The sequence below is a fragment of the Peromyscus eremicus genome, unplaced genomic scaffold (assembly GCF_949786415.1).
Source record: "Peromyscus eremicus unplaced genomic scaffold, PerEre_H2_v1 PerEre#2#chr22_unloc_1, whole genome shotgun sequence".
Classification (NCBI taxonomy): Eukaryota; Metazoa; Chordata; class Mammalia; order Rodentia; family Cricetidae; genus Peromyscus; species Peromyscus eremicus.
In genome coordinates, this window is record NW_026734286.1 from 11,614,788 (window position 1) to 11,630,830 (window position 16,043).

Sequence of the window (16,043 nt, forward strand, 5' to 3'; positions counted from 1 at the left end):
GGGAGGGACAGACAGGTATGTCACCACCAGCTTAGGGGCATTGAGGACAAGAGGACAGCGTCTGGGCAGCAGAATTAGGGCGGTGTGTCCACCCCCACACCTGCTCCTCATCGCGGCCGCACCCATCCCCGGGAGACATCCGTGGCAGCCGTGGTCCACAGCACCTGCCTGGCAGCCAGTGGCTCTGAGGATGGGTGTAATGGCCTTCAGGTGCAGCCTAGAGTCACTGGTGCTGGGGAACCTCGGTCCTCAACGCCAGTTCCCTCCCCCTGGCCCCAGGTGGCACCTTTAAATAGCACTAGGGTGAGGTTTGCTGACAAGTTTACCTTTTGGGGAGCCCTCTGGAAAGACAACCAGTCCTTCAGGATGCCAGGATTCCTTCCTGGTGGCTCAGTAGATCCCGTCCTCCTGGCCCTGGGCAGGTCACGCTGGGGGGCGGGGGGTGTCCAGGATACGATGGACCAGCATGTCCGTGCCTGGGTCCGTCTGCTGCTCGCACCACATACATACAGCACAAGGCCCCTTGACCCTTCCTGATCATCCACACTTGAGTGCTTCCTCTGTGAGGAAGGCTGGCAAGGGGGTACACTGAGAAAGTCTAGGCACAATGCTGGGCAAACAATGTAGCACACAGCTCCAAATGCCCCCAAGCCACTTTTGTTCCGTGGCTGAAACTCGAAGCTCCCATTCCGCAGTAAACACCTTGCAGCCCCTGGACCCGCCCCTGGACATTTTTAGATTCCCTGTAGGAGAGGCCAGGACGCACGCCTGGGAGGTGTCTGACTTGGTTTAATTTAATAACAGCTCATTGAAATATAATTTGCATACCACATAAATCACTCATTTAAAGTATAAACTGAGTTATTAGTGCACAAGCGTTGGGCAACCCTTACCTGTCAAACTCCAGAGAGTTCCATCATCCCCACGAGAGTCATCCTCTCTTACCTGCTTCCAGTACTCTCAAGTCCACTTCCCGTCTCTGGATTCTCCCAGCACTAGGGAGGTGGAGACAGGATCTACTGCCCATTTAGGGTGAGATTTCGAAGAGGTTAGAGGTCCCTGGTGGTTGGCTGCTCTGTTTCTCTGATCTTTCAGCTTTCACCCTCAATATATGACTCCAGGTTTTTTTTTAAATTAATTTATTTTTTAATTTTATTTTATAATTTAATTTAATTTTACATATCAGCCACGAATTCCCTTGTTCTCCCCCCTCCTGCCCTCCCTCCACCCCCCCACGCCTTCCCCCCAGCCCACCACCACCCACCCCACCACCCACTCCAGGTTTTTATTGTGAAGACTAATCAGGATTGGGCTTCAGGGCTCCACCCTGACCACGCCCCCAGGCCTCACTGGGGATTCTAGGCGGGGCTCCACCCTGACCACGCCCCCAACCCCTCACTGGGGATTCTAGGCGGGGCTCCACCCCGACCACGCCCCCAGCCCCTCAATGGGGATTCTAGGCGGGGCTCCACCCTGACCACGCCCCCAGCCCCTCACTGGGGATCCTAGGCGGGGCTCCACCCTGACCACGCCCCCAGCCCCTCACTGGGGATCCTAGGCGGGGCTCCACCCCGACCACGCCCCCAGCCCCTCAATGGGGATTCTAGGCGGGGCTCCACCCTGACCACGCCCCCAGCCCCTCACTGGGGATTCTAGGCAAGACTTGAGTCACAGCCTCAGCTCCCCTCCACTCTCCCCCTACCCCACACCATGTTTACCTCAGCTCTAGATACCAGTGGGATTGAATAATAAGGGACAGGGGAAGAACTCGAGCCCATGGTTCTTCCAGCCCACAAAGATCTGAGGAGCTGTTGATGTCTTGGAGTTATAGGTCCTGCTACTTCATCCCTGGGGAACAGGAGGCTGACCCCAGGAAGAAGTCAGGGTTGAGGTCACCGTGCCCCAGGTACCCTGAGCCGGTTGGGGAGGGCAATGCTCAGTGCTGAAATCATTCTCGACCTGTGACATCAGCAAGGCCAGGCCCGCTTGGGCACCTTGGAATGTGTAGTTGAGGGGCCACGGGTCTTCAATTTAAAGAGAGGAAATCTGTTGAGTTCCTGCCCTGAGGCCTCTCTAGAGGTTCAGCAACTCACCTCAGGGCCTTTGCAGTGGCTGGCATGTCTCCCTCCACCCCTGTTGCTGCAGTAGGTCTTCTACATGAAAGCCGGTCCTAGCCCGGGGTGGACCTCGCGGGGCCTCAGGCGGGCATGCCTCCAGGTTTGACGGCCCACACCTAAACGGATTTCCTGGGGGCTGCGAACGAATGGACGGAGGAGCTGGGATTATGCCACTTCTATGTCTAGCTCACGCCTCTCTCTCTCTCTCTTTTTCCTTCAAGACAGGGTTTCTCTGTGTCACCACCGTGGCTGCCCTTGAACTCAGAGATCAGCTTGGGTCTGCCTTCCAAATGCTGGGATTAAAGGCGTGGGCTGGGGCAGGAGAGGTGGCTCAGAGGTTAAGAGCTCTGGCTGCTCTTTCAGAGGACCTGAGTTCAATTCCCAGCAACCATGTGGTGGCTCACGACCACCTGTAATGGGTGATAAGTTTTAGGCCCCCTGAAGGCCTCTCTGCCCGGTTGCAACAAACCGAATCAGACCAAATTGGAAAGCCCAGGTTTAACGGGTAAAGTACTCTCGGGCGATTCCCCGGCCCCGCAGAGAGGAGACTGTGACATGAGACTGAAGAACCAAGGACCATGAGTCAGTGTCTGGGGAGCCGCTTATATCCCTGTGGGAGTCGTCCTGAGCCTCTCTCGGGGGAGGAGCTGTGTTTGGTGGGCTTTGAAAGGGCAGGTTTGGGGAGGAGTGGTGTGAGGCGGAGCTCCCACCCAAACAATGGGATCTGATTCCCTCTTCTGGGATGGATGAAAACATAGCACTCATATATAAAACAAACAAATAAATAAACATTAAAAATAAATAAACGAAGGCGTGAGCTGCCACACCCGGTTTAGCTCACTCTTCTTGCTCTGTTCCTGCCTGCCTGTCTGTGGAGGTAAACTGAGGCTAGGATAAGGGGAAACATGATCCTGGACTGTAGTTGGATTTTTAGTTGAAGCTGGGCTTTCTACACATCTTTCTAAGATCCATGCTCTGCACATTTGGGCCACTTGTTGGAATCAATCTCTTTTCCTCTCTCCCTCTCTCTGAATAATTTATTTTTATTTTATGTGCATTGGTGTTTTGCCTTTATATATGTCTGTGTGAGAATGTGAGGTCCCCCAGAACTGGAGTTACAGTTGTGAACTGCCATGTGGGTACTGGGAATTGAACCTTGGTCCTTTGGAAGAGCAGCCAGTACTCTAACCACTGAGCTACCTCTCCAGCCCTAAAGAGACTTGTTTTTTTCTTTCTCCTTTTTGGTTTTTCAAGACAGTGTTTTTTTCTGTGTAGCCCTGGGTGCCCTGGAACTCACTCTGTGGACCAAGCTGGCTTTAATTTGCAGAGATCCCTCTGCCTCTGTGTCCCGAGTGCTGAGGGCATGGGCCACCACATACTTCTCTCTCTCTCTCTCCCTCTCTCTCTCTCTCTCTCTCTCTCTTCCCCTCTCTCTCTCTGTGTGGGTCTGTCTGTCTCATTAAGACAATTTTATTGCCCCAGGCAATTGCTTTGAATTTTAATCCTCCTGCCTCCACCTCCAGAGGGCTGGGATTATAAATCCACCGCACCATGTCCTACACTCACTGATGACCTCCAGACAGTAGTAGTCTTAGTACTGGGAAGGGGGAAGATAAGCCATTTTTGGCAGTCCAAGCCTCTGTCATCTCAGGAGGATACTGTCTGGGCTACAGAATTACTTCAAGAACAGCCTGGAAAACTAGCAAGACTGTCTCAAAAATAAAATGCTTGGGTGTGACAGTGCATGCCTGTCATCCCAGCTCTCCTAAATTAGAGGCCGGAGGATTGGAAAGCAGGGGTGGGGGTCCGGGGAAATCAGGGTGAGCTGTGGCTCAGAGAGGGGAGTGCTTGCCTAGTATACAGAAAGCGTTACCAACACCAGATACATCAGGCCTCGTACTGCAGCTCCATTGTCCCAGCGCTGGGGAGGTGGAGATGTGAGGGTGAGGTGTTCAAGGTCAGCTCCCATACATGTAAACTGGAGGCCAGCCAGAGCGACATGGGACTCTGTGAGTGAATCAATGAATAGGGATGTGGTACTGTTTACATTATTTATTTATTTATTCATTCATTCATTCATTCATTCATTCATTCATTCATTCATTCATTTATTTATTTATATTTGTTTGTTATGTACTTAGTGTTCTGTCTGCACTTATCCCTGCAGGCCAGAAGAGGGCATCAGATCTCATTACAGATGGTTGTGAGCCACCATGTGGTTGCTGGGAATTGAACTCAGGACCTTTGGAATAGCAGCCAGTGCTCGTAACCTCTGAGCCATCTCTCCTATTTACATTTCTTTCGCATCTGTAAGGCTGCGGATTCCATTTGCACACACACACACACACACACAAAGAAAAAGAAAATACAAAATAGGGGATTGTGCATGGTTGTGCAAACTATAATTCCAGCACTGGGGAGGCAGAACAGGCAGATCTCTGAGTTCCAGGCCAGCCTGGTTCAAATATTATGAACTCCAGGACAGTCATGATTACATAGTGAGACTCTGTGTCATTCATATATATATTCTGTTATATATAGATACACACACATATAAAACAAGGCAGAAATCAAACAAAGAATAAGAAAGTAAAAAACAAGCCAGGTTGTAGTTATGCACACATTTAATCCCAGCACTTTGGAGGCAGAGCCAGGCAGATCTCTGAGTTCGAGGCCAGCCTGGTCTACAGAGTGAGTTTCAGGACAGCCAGGGCTACAGAGACAGGTTTTCAAAACCTTGTCTTGAAAAACCAAAATTAAAAAAAATATAAAAAAGGAAGGAAAAAATCGAATCAGAGGAAACTTGGATTATGAAAAGAGCCAATGAAATGCGCAGAGTATTTCTGCGCCTGCTCTCTTGCAGCCACACTGCGCGCTTCCTTCTGGGAGTTGTAGTTCTACTCTGGCGCCTCTCGCGGGGCCGAGCGTACCTATCCTTCCGGCAGTCTCGGAACTACAACTCCCGGTTGGCGGCGCGCGCGCGTGCGCGGTGTGGGTAGCGGGCGGCATGTCGGCGCTACGCTGGACCAGAGGCGCAGCGGGACTCGGCAGGGCGTTGAGCTCCTCGGGACGCCGCCGCCCGACTTCGGAGGAAGGTAAAGCAGTGTCGGACCCAAGGCTGTGATTTTTCGCCTCCAACCTTTGCCCTTTGCCCTGTGGAGGAGTCCCGGGGAACCCACCCGGGCACTAGTTGGCACTCCGTTTCGAGGGGAATCCGCAGGGCACTTTGACTTCTGACTCTTGCTCGCTTTTGTAGCCCTCTTAACCCATTGTTGGGAACTTTTGGATGCTGACTTTGACCTTTATGGCCACTTTTAGTTATGAGTCCTTGCTGGATCCTGCACCGCGACTCCAGTAGCTTTGGCCTGCTCTGCCCTTGAGCTTACATTTTCCTGGGTCTTGACTTATTTGGGGTGGGGTGGGGGTTATTTTTTGGGACATGGTTCTTCCATGTGGCTCATGCTAGATGTTGGATTCGAACTCATGCCTCCTGAGTGTTGCGATCACATGCCTGTACCACCATGCCTGGTTGTCCTTGTCTTTTGATGTCGTTTCTTTCTGGGCATGAGGTGAGTTTGAGACAGGCCCTCATGCTAGCCTAGGCTGTCCTGGCACTCACGCCGTACCTCAGGATAGACTCCACTCAGCCTCCAGTGTGCTGGGGTTCCCACTTGAGGTCTCTTTCAGGGACCCTCAGTGGCCTCTTCAGCTCAAGAAGGAGTTCTGCTGCCAGCCCCCGTGAGCAAGATGCCCAGAAGGAGTGGGGCCATGCTGAGCTGCTGGAGGGTAAGCTGGCACCCCACACCCTTCCGCACCCCTGTGCAGGGCTCATAGCCTTGACTCCATACACTGAAGGCCTTGAGGGAATGGGCTCCTCACTGGCCCTGACCACACCACGACAGTCCGATGTGGTCCGGAGTCCACCGAGCAGGGTTGCCTGAACGTCCTGTGTCCTGTACGTGGCCTGTGGGGTCCTCTGGGGTGCCGGGCTGGTCCTGGGAGCTGTTGTAATTCCATCCCCAGGACTCTCACTTCTAGGAAGACAATTGGGGCCTCAAATTAAACCTGAACAAATGCCCAGGGTACATTTGTCGTTGGAATGGTCTTCTGCTGAGGTAGAGTCTCCAGCTTGAGTCCTAAACAGTCAAGGTGGAGCTGGAACCCAATTTTTTTGTTTGTTTGTTTGTTTTTCTTAAAGTTTCTCTGTGTAGCCCTGGCTGTCCTGGAACTCACTCTGTAGACCGAACTGGCCTTGAATTCACAGAGATCCACCTGCCTCTGCCTCCTGAGTGCTGGGATTAAAGGCGTGTGCCACCACCGCCCTGTGAAAAATCCAAGTTTTACTTCATTTATTTATTGGTTTTTCCAAATCAAGGTTTCTCTATGTAGCTTTGGCTGTCCTGGAACTCCCTCTGTATTCCAGGTTGGTCTCTAATTCACAGAGATCCTCCTGCCTCTGCTTCCCTAGTGCTGGGGTTAAAGGTGTGCGTATTTCCACCTGGCTTTGGAACCCAATTTTAAGGGTTAGGGGACCAAGTCTAGTGGACAGGATGTCCCAGGCCACCAGGTTTCCCTCCTGACCCCATGTCATGTCTGCATGGTAGCTGCAGAAGTGAGAGGGACAGACAGACAGACAGACACGTAGATAGTGACCGTGCACAGCCACGGTCCTGCTCCTCCATTAGCAACAGCTGATTCCTGGGATGGACACACACACACACACACACACACACACACACACACACACACACGTAGATCCTGGCAACCTTAAGATGGAATCTGTCATCTGGCCAGAGAGGGTGTTAAAGACCTAGTGCACGGTCCATGTCTCCTCTCATGAGGCCTCTTTCTGTCAAGAACACGAACACCCTGTTTCTCGGGCCTCGGAGCTTCGCTCAGTCACGCTGACTTCTCTACTGCCATATCAAACACCCTGCCCCAGGGCCTTCGCACCCTCTTGGCTCTTGGGTCCTGCAGGGGCAGTCAGGGTCCCCACTCCCCACCTTTCCTTTTTCAGGAGGCCTCACGCAGATGTGCCACCTGCCTTGTGAGGTACCCTGAGAGCCAAGAGCGTGTGTTGAGACGGGATCTCCCCAGAACTCTGACCTCCCCATCCACCCCTTCCACTTCCAGCTTGGTTTCCTTTGTGCAGACCTGAGCCAGGTCCCTGCCTCACACTCACCGTTGGGCCACGAACCAGGGACTGGAGTCATGGGAACTGGCCGACAGTCAGCTGGTCCCGGGCATGTCTGTGTTGTGGAGCTGTGGACGAGCCTGCTCTGTTTCTGTGCTCACCGCTCACGGTGGCTGTTTCTGTATGCCGTGTTCCCAGCCAGGCTTTGACTTTCTTGTGCACTAGCGTGAGCACATAAAAGCTATGTGGCTGGGCCCTGTATAGTGCCATTAATTGCCTTTTGGAGAAAATGTGAGCATTTGGTCAACTTACTTGGGGCATTGACCTAGGGATGTTTGCTGTGTCACTACCCATGTGCATCAAGTATGTGCCTGAATCCGAGACAGCCGGTCACTGTATGTTGGCCAGTGCCAGCATGTGCAAAGACCCTGAGGTAGGAACCCTGAAGGCTGGGAGGAGTGAAGGGGGGAGAGAAGCAGGCTGTGGCGAGCAGGAAGTGGTGGGAGGTTTGGCAGGTAGAGCCTGCAGTCTAGGCTCAGAGCGTGCCGAGGTGCAGGAGTGGGTCCCCAGCCCCTCTCTCCCCACAGTGCTGGAGGCTCGGGTGAGGCAGCTGCAGGCAGAGAGCAGATCCGAGGTGATGAGGAAGAAGGTGCAGATGGAGCGGCCCGCGAAGGGCCGCAGCAGCCGCTGGGCCCAGAAGCTGGAGGCCGAGAAACAGATGAAGCAGAAGCGCCAGGAATCTCTTGACGTGCAGCAGAAGCAAACCCACATCCTGCACACGGAACCCCGGATCTGGAGCAAGAAGCTGGCCGACTGCCTGCAGCCAAGCAAGAAGGGGGCAGCCAGGAGCTCAGAGGAGGAGGAGCGGCAGCTGACCCGGGCCCTGCAGGCCGCCCTGCCGAAGCTCGGTTCCTGCACCCCAGCCAGTACCAAGGCCATGGTGGTAGAGCCGAACATCTTGCTCCTCCAGCAGAAGTTTCTGGCCTTCTTTGAGTGCTGCGCCTGCACCAGCAACATGGCCCTCGCCCACCACGTGCTGGTCACTCACCACAACAAGTGTGACAAGCAGCAGCTGCTCACACTGGACATGTATAACACCGTGATGCTGGGCTGGGCCCGACAGGTGAGCCCCGGTTCAGGTTCCTTAGGCTTTTCCAATAGAAAACCTTCTTCCCTTAAAGACCACCACCAGGGCTGGAGAGATGGCTCAGCAGTTAAGATCAGTGACTGCTGTTCCAGAGGACCTGAGTTCAATTCCCAGCAATTACATGGTGGCTCACAAACATCTGTAATGAGATCTGGTGCCCTCTTCTGGCCTGCAGGCATACATGCAGGCAGAACACTGTGTACATAGTAAGTACATCTTAAAAACAAAACAAACCACCACCGCTACCAATAACAAAACAAAAAAAAAACAAGAGCTGGGCAGTGGTGGCACACACTTTTAATCCCAGAACTCAGGAGGCAGAGGCAGGCGGATCTCTGAGTTCGAGGCCAGCCTGGTCTACAGAGTAAAAACTCTGTTCCCCTTCCCCACTAAAGATAAGAGACTGAGAAGGCCTGGGTGTAGTTCTGTGTGGGGCTTCTGAGCCTGCTGAGCAGAGGCTGGTGCTGCTGTCCCACCCAGCTGCCCCTGAACTTGGGGGACGCATGCATTGCTCTAGGGTGGGGAGCTTGTTCTTTTTCACAAATTCCCTAGGTGGAAACTCCAGTGCTTGGAGAGGTCTGTTTCTTCCTCAGCACCCCGGCAGGGTAGGAGAATGTCAGTCTAGGAGTTCAAAACCAGCCTGGGGCTGGGCAGTGGTGGTGCACACCTTTAATCCCAGCACTTGGGAGGCAGAGGCAGGCAGATCTCACAGCTCCAGGACAGCCACAGCTGTTACACAGAGAAACCCTGTCGTAAAAACCACAAAACAAAGCTAGCCTGAGAAATACAGCAAGACCTTTTCCTTTTCTTCCCCCCCCCCCCCCCCCAAGACAGGGTTTCTCTGTGCAGCCCTGGCTGTGCTGTCCTGGAACTCCCTCTGTAGACCAGGCTGGCCTTGAACTCACATCAGTCCACCTGCCTCTGCCTCCTGAGTGCTGGAATTAAAGGCACCTATACACCTGACCTTATTTTATATATATAAATTTTTTTTATTTTATGTTCATTGGTGTTTTGCCTGCATGAGGGCATCAGATCCCTGGAACTGGAGTTACAGACTGATGTGAGCTGCCGTGTGGGTGCTGGAAATTGAACCCGGGTCCACTGGAAGAGCCCCCACTCTTAGCTGCTGAGCCGTCTCTCCAACTCTGAAAGAGCCTATTTCAAAGATAGAAAACAAAACAAAATGAGAAAAGAAACATAAGACAGACAGGAGGCAGAGGCTCTCGTCAAGGCCAGCCTGCAAACGAACACAGGTCCTAGAGCTGGAGCTCAGTGGTAGAGCGCATGCCTGGCCTGTGTGAGGCCCAAGGTTCAGTCCCCACTAATGCATTGTCCCTCAGAAGGGCACCCCGTGCTGTCCAGATCCCCTGCCGGGTCACTGATACAAAGGCTGTGTCTCTAGGGGACTCGGAGAAGGGGTCCAGGTGCTGTCCTTGGACCTCATTGCCTCACCCATGTCCCTAGGGCTCCTTCAAGGAGCTGGTATACGTGTTCGTCATGTTGAAGGATGCTGGCCTCTCTCCCGACCTGTGGTCCTATGCAGCCGCACTCCAGTGCATGGGACGCAGGGACCAGGATGTCCGCATCATCCAGAGGTGGGTCTGGAGTGTGCTGGTGAGGTCTGTCCCCTGGGGCAAGCCAGCCCCAGTGCTGACCTTGCACTGTCCCACGTTGCCTCAGGTGTCTGAAAGAGATGGTGGAGGCAGGCTTCCAGCCTCAGCAGCTCTTCACCGACCTGGGCCTGGCAGGGGACGAGCGGGCCGCACTGCTGAGGGCAGTGGTCAAGGCCGAGCCTGCCTTCAGGGTTCCGCCGCTGGCCCCAGATCCGGTCAACACGTCCACACTGCTCAAGGAGGTCTATGCCAAGGTGAGCCCCAGGCGTGAAGCTGCCACGACCTCAGGAAGACTGGCCTGCAGGCACAGACTAGGCTGGCACCTTCCCAGACGAGCACCTACACATGTGCCTCCTCGGGATTCCTGTCCTGGCTACTTCCTATCATGGAGCCTTGTACTGTGTGGCCTTTTGTGTCTGGCTCACTGATGACATGTCCTCAAGGTCCCTACCTGCTGTGGTATATGTTGGAGCCTTGCTCCCATTCATGGCTCAGTAGTATTCCAGTGTGTTGTAGGGCATCCTGTGTGTCCGTCTGTCCATGCACCCTGGGCTGTCCCTCTTGGCTGTTGGGTGCACGTGTGTTCAGTTCCTAGTCCTCCAGGATTTGACTCTGAGTGGTCAGAGGCAGCGAGGTGGCCTCTTGCCTGGCAGTGTCTCCTGTGCCCAACAGAAGGGTCCCAAGTCCTACCCGAAGCTGCCCCTGCCCCTGGAGACCCTGCGGGACCTCTTTGACGAGCAGCTGCGTGTGGAGCTGAGCACCAGCGTCAGCATCCCGTCGGTGGAGAAGGCCCCAGTACTGACCAAGGAGGTCACTGAGGCGGTAAGGGCCTCATCCCGGCCAATGGGCTGGAGCCGTGAGCCCAGCCCAGGGCCTGAGAGGTCTTGCCAGGGGAGCTCTAAGCGCTGGGTTGTGACAACTGCTCTCCCACAGCGGAAGACCCTGAAGACCCTGCGGGAGCAGTGGCAAAGGGAACTGCTCCGAGTGCTGCAGCAGACCAAGGCCACCATGGCCTGCCAGGCCCACGAGGGCCAGCCCACCCTCTACCCGTTCCTGTGCCTGCTCAGTGAGGAGGAGTTTGTGAGCATGCTGATGCAGGTGGGCCAGGTCTGGAGGCCCCGGGCGGAGGGTGGAGGGCTGTGCTCAGGCGGCCACAGCTCAGGCTCTTGTCGCTCGCTCGCTCGCTCGCACCCAGGTTCTGCAGGTGCTGCCAGCGCAGGGTGAGCCCCTCCTCCACCTGGCCCACGACCTGGGCCTTCGGGTCTTAAATCGGCATTTGGTGAAGCAGAAGCAGGACACCGACCACCTGCAGAAGCTGGGGCAGCAGTACTCAAAGTACCTCCGGCTGCTGGCTTCTGACACGGAGGTGAAGGGGGCGGGCTCCCTTCTCAGTGGGATTTACTCTGCTCACTACATGCTCTGCCCACACTCCTCCCCCATCACACTCCTCAGACACCCCCTCCCCAAATACGTCGGTCCATCTGAACCTCAGTTCCCCCATCTAGAAAACGTGGGCTGCCCCAGGGCTCTCCTGACCAGCTCTCCCCACAGGTGGAGGCTCCCTACCTTCCTCGGGAGTACTGGGAATCGCTGGGCCCCCTGGAGACCCCGCTGCAGCAGCCCTGGTCCCTGGCGGTGCTGCTGCATCTGGGCAAGCAGCTGGCCGAGTTGCTGGTACAGGCGGTGCAGATGCCGCGCAGCCTGGCCACCCCGCAGGGTTCATGCCGCCTCATCCCGGTGCTCTACCACGTGTACTCCTTCCGAAGCTACCGCCAGGTGAGTGGGACTCCACAGTCCTTTAATGAGGACTTGTGAGGGGCTGAGGACACAGAGCAACGTGACTGTGTCATTCCGTGGGGCTCTGACTACTCAGGGCAGCGCCCTTCGGCCATCCCCATCGGTGCTGGGATGTGTATGTGAGAGCCGGGTGAGGTGGGGGGCTGTTGCATTGGCCCTAGGGCTCTGGGTTTTCTCTTCTCCCTGTGTGGTGGCAGAGATACCCCTTGTACATGCCTCTTGTGTTGCTGTCTCCGCAGATCGGCATCCTCAAGCCTCACCCTGCCTTTACGCAGCTGCTGGAGACGGCAGCGGAGCCCACGCTGACCTTTGAGACCACAGAAGTGCCTATGCTGTGCCCGCCATTGCCCTGGACGTCACCGCATGCCGGCGCCTATCTGCTGAGCTCCACCAAACTGATGCGTGCCATGGAGGGGACCACGCAGCACCAGCACCTCCTGGAGCGCTGCGCTCCCGCCCAGCTGCACGGTGCCTTGGACGCGCTCACGCAGCTGGGGAACTGCGCCTGGCGTGTCAATGGGCGCCTGCTGGACTTGGTGCTGCAGATCTTCAGGGACAAGGGCTGTGCGCGCCTGGGTGTTCCTCCTCCACGCTCAGAGGCGCCACGGCCAGCTCAGCAACAACTGCCGCCCGGCTCCTCACCTCTGCAAAAGGCGGAGCTGCGGAAGGAGCTGGCGCGCTGCCTCAAAGCTGCCCGGGAGATGCACAGCCTGCGCAGCGAAGCCCTGTACCGCCTGTCGCTGGCGCAGCACCTGCGCAACCGTGTCTTCTGGCTGCCGCACAACATGGACTTCCGCGGCCGCACCTACCCCTGCCCGCCTTACTTCAACCACTTGGGCAGCGACCTGGCGCGTGCGCTGTTGGAGTTCGCTGAGGGCCGGCCACTGGGGCCGCAGGGCCTCGACTGGCTCAAGATCCACCTGGTCAACATGACTGGCCTCAGGAAGTGTGACTCACTGAGCATGCGCCTGGCTTTCGCAGACGAGGTCATGGAGGAGATCTTGGACTCTGCAGACAACCCCATGACGGTGGGGAATCGCCGGCTCTTCTCCCTGGCTGCCCCCATCCCTGTCTCCTCTCTTTCTCGGTCCACGCTGGCCGCCTCCCTCAGATGCTCTCAACCCCTGACCCCAGCTGTCTCCATCCCACAGTGTCCCTCTCAACGTGCCCAGCAGAGGCCGCCGGCTGTCCCCTGCGTGGCCCTCCTCATTCCCCTACACACACGCTTGCCTGGTGTCCCTGTGTCCCCATGTCACCTGAGCTGCCCTGGCCAGCTTTTGCTGACTCCGAGCCCCGTGGGTCTTACACTCCACAGGGCCGGAAGTGGTGGATGGAGGCTGATGAGCCCTGGCAGACCCTGGCCTGCTGCATGGAGGTGGCACAGGCGGTGCGGTCCCCAGACCCCACTGCCTACATCTCTCACCTGCCCATTCACCAGGTGAGCACTCGAATGGACTGCCCACGGGGGCTGGGCCTCAGGATGCAGTGGCTTTGCTTTGTGAGGGAGGTGGGGCGACAGCTGTGTGTCAGTATTGGGTCCCTTGGGCTCAGCTCTCGGGCGCCCCTTGTGGCCAGGATGGCTCCTGCAATGGCTTGCAGCATTACGCCGCCCTGGGCCGGGACAGCGCGGGAGCCGCCTCGGTCAACCTAACGCCCTCGGACCTGCCCCAAGATGTGTACAGGGAGGTGGCAGCACAGGTGCGTGCCCGGGCCCCTGTCCTGTCCCCGTGGGGGCCGCTTTCTTGTGAATGTCTAGATGGGATCCCTGCCTGCCCCTGCCCCCATCCAGGTGGAGGAGTTCCGCCAGCAGGACGCCAAGGAGGGCCTGCGGGTGGCCAAGGTGCTGAAGGGCTTCATCACGCGCAAGGTGGTGAAGCAGACGGTGATGACCGTGGTGTACGGGGTCACGCGCTACGGCGGGCGCCTGCAGATAGAGAAGCGCCTGCGCGAAGTCAGCGACTTCCCTCAGGTGTGCAGCCTGCGGGTCCCCGCTGAGTGTGCGCCCCTCAGCACAGGGCCTGAGCCTGGTTCTTCTGAACGGTGCTAGTCCTGCAAAGCCTGGGTTCCGGCGCTGGGGCAAGGGGAGGGGCAGCCTGCTGGCCCCGCCCACCCGCCGTTCACGGCCACCGTCCCCACAGGAGTTTGTCTGGGAAGCCTCACACTACCTCGTGCGCCTGGTCTTCAAAAGTCTGCAGGAGATGTTCTCCAGCACCCGGGCCATCCAGGTGAGTGGCAGCCCACCTCTCATCCGGGGCCCCCTCCACGCCGTGGCTTGCCCATCCGACCTGGTGTCCTGTCACACCCGCAGCACTGGCTGACCGAGAGCGCCAACCTCATCTCTCACGCGGGCTGGCCTGTGGAGTGGGTCACACCCCTGGGTATCCCCATCATACAGCCGTATCACCGTGAGGCCAAGGTCCAGGTACTTGGAAAGGCCCCTCCCCTCCCCTCCTCTTCCCTCCTCCCTGCCCAGGCCTGGGCTCACCTACCCCCAACCCCGGCTTGTAGGTAAAAGGTGGCATCCAGAGCCTCACCTTCACCAGCTCGATGGACATCAGCCAGTGAGTCCCAGACTCCCGGGAGGGGAAGGGAGAGAAGGGGAGGGACAGGAAGGAAGGTGGGGTAGAGGGCAAGGCCTAGCCCTTCTGGGTCCACAGGAAACCCAACACTCTGAAGCAGAAGAATGGCTTCCCTCCCAACTTCATCCACTCCCTGGACTCCTCCCACATGATGCTGACTGCCTTGTACTGCTACGGGTGTGTCCTGGGGGGGGGGGCGGGCATGCATGCACTACGGGTGTGTCCTGGGGGGGCGGGCATGCATGCACTATGGGTGTGTCCTGGGGGGGCGGGCATGCACTCACTACGGGTGTGTCCAGGGGGGGCAGGCATGCATGCATTCACTACGGGTGTGTCCTGGGGGGGCAGGCAAGCATGCATTCACTACAGGTGTGTCCTGGGGGGGGCAGGCATGCATGCATTCACTACGGGTGTGTCCTGAGGGGGGCAGGCATGCATTCACTACGGGTGTGTCCTGGGGGGGCAGGCATGCACTCGCTGCAGGTAGACCCTGGGGTACGTGCAGTACCTCGGCTGCATGGGCACTCAGTCTGTGATGGTTAGCTGCCTGGGGCATGCCAGCCTTGTTTGCTTTCTAGGAATATGGCGACGTGGCGGGACAGGGATGGTGAGGTGGAGTCTAGTGGGTAGACACTGCCCTGAAGGGCAGGGCAGGATAGGGGTGCTGCTGTGAAGTTGCAGGGGTCCCTACCTTGTGCCCAGGTGGTCCAACAGCAGGTCCTTGGCACAGACCTGCCACTGGACTGAGCTGAGATTCGGACAGGGGTTCAGTTTACTAACCTAAGACCCAGCAGCTGTTTGAGAGTGTGTGAAGTGAGTGTCTTCCCTAACACGTACTGCTTAGAGCACTGGGGAGCCTGGGTGTGTGTGCTGGGGCCCAGCATAGTGCACCTGTCAGAATGAGGTCCAGGGCGGTGGCCAGACAGCACCTGCCTCACTTGGGATCTCCCTGGCCAGGAGGGGCCTGACCTTCGTCTCTGTGCACGACTGCTTCTGGACACATGCTGCTGACATCCCAGTGATGAACGAGGTATTTCCAGTCCCGACTCCCGGTGACCCCACAGGTAGAAGATGGGGCCTCAGTCCCAGGAGTCTGTGCCATGGCTGACTCAGGGTTGACACCCCTCAGGTGTGTCGTGAGCAGTTCGTGCGCCTGCATAGCCAGCCCATCCTGGAGGACCTGGCTAAGTTCCTGGAGAAGCGCTTCTGCTCTGCCTCCAGGTGAGCTGCCCCTCTGGCGGCCTGGTCCCCGCCTGCCGCCTGCCCCCCACTCATGTCTGCCCATCTCCTTTGCACTACCAGGTCCCTGAAGCCCTCGGAACGCGTCCTGGTCGCCAAGCTGCAGGAGACGCTCCGGTCATTGCCAGAGACGGGTAAGGGTTAACAGGGGCGTGTGTGTGTGTGTGTGTGTGTGTGTGTGTGTGTGTGTGTGTGTGTGTGTGTGTGCTGGCCCTGAGGGGCATGTCTGTGGCCTGGCCTCAGCTTCACGCTCTTTTGGGTCCGCAGGTACCTTCGATCTGGAGCAGGTGATGAGATCCACCTACTTCTTCAGCTGACCCACCCTGTGCTGTCCCTAGACCTGTGCATAGTGTAAATAAATTAATGTCTGTGGTCACTTATTCCAGCTGCCACTTTCTGGCGTCGCGCAAACCCACC

General features: G+C 56.9%; 1 protein-coding gene across 2 annotated transcripts; it reads left to right on the top strand.

Moving 5' to 3' along the window:
* Positions 1-5,110: 5,110 nt before the first annotated feature.
* Positions 5,111-16,000, top strand: Polrmt (RNA polymerase mitochondrial). 2 transcript variants are annotated; one of them, XM_059251908.1, is made up of 21 exons: positions 5,111-5,212; positions 5,805-5,903; positions 7,839-8,374; positions 9,863-9,993; positions 10,079-10,265; positions 10,684-10,833; positions 10,945-11,109; positions 11,207-11,377; positions 11,563-11,787; positions 12,048-12,836; positions 13,124-13,246; positions 13,384-13,506; positions 13,598-13,777; positions 13,947-14,033; positions 14,117-14,230; positions 14,317-14,369; positions 14,466-14,564; positions 15,345-15,417; positions 15,517-15,608; positions 15,690-15,760; positions 15,894-16,000. In XM_059251908.1, the coding sequence occupies exons 1-21, from the start codon at positions 5,125-5,127 to the stop codon at positions 15,941-15,943; spliced, it is 3,606 nt and encodes a 1,201-aa protein (XP_059107891.1). In that variant the 5' UTR covers positions 5,111-5,124; the 3' UTR covers positions 15,944-16,000. The 2 variants fall into 2 exon arrangements, with proteins under 2 accessions (XP_059107891.1, XP_059107892.1); XM_059251909.1 differs by lacking the exon at positions 14,117-14,230.
* The last annotated feature ends 43 nt before the right edge of the window (positions 16,001-16,043 follow it).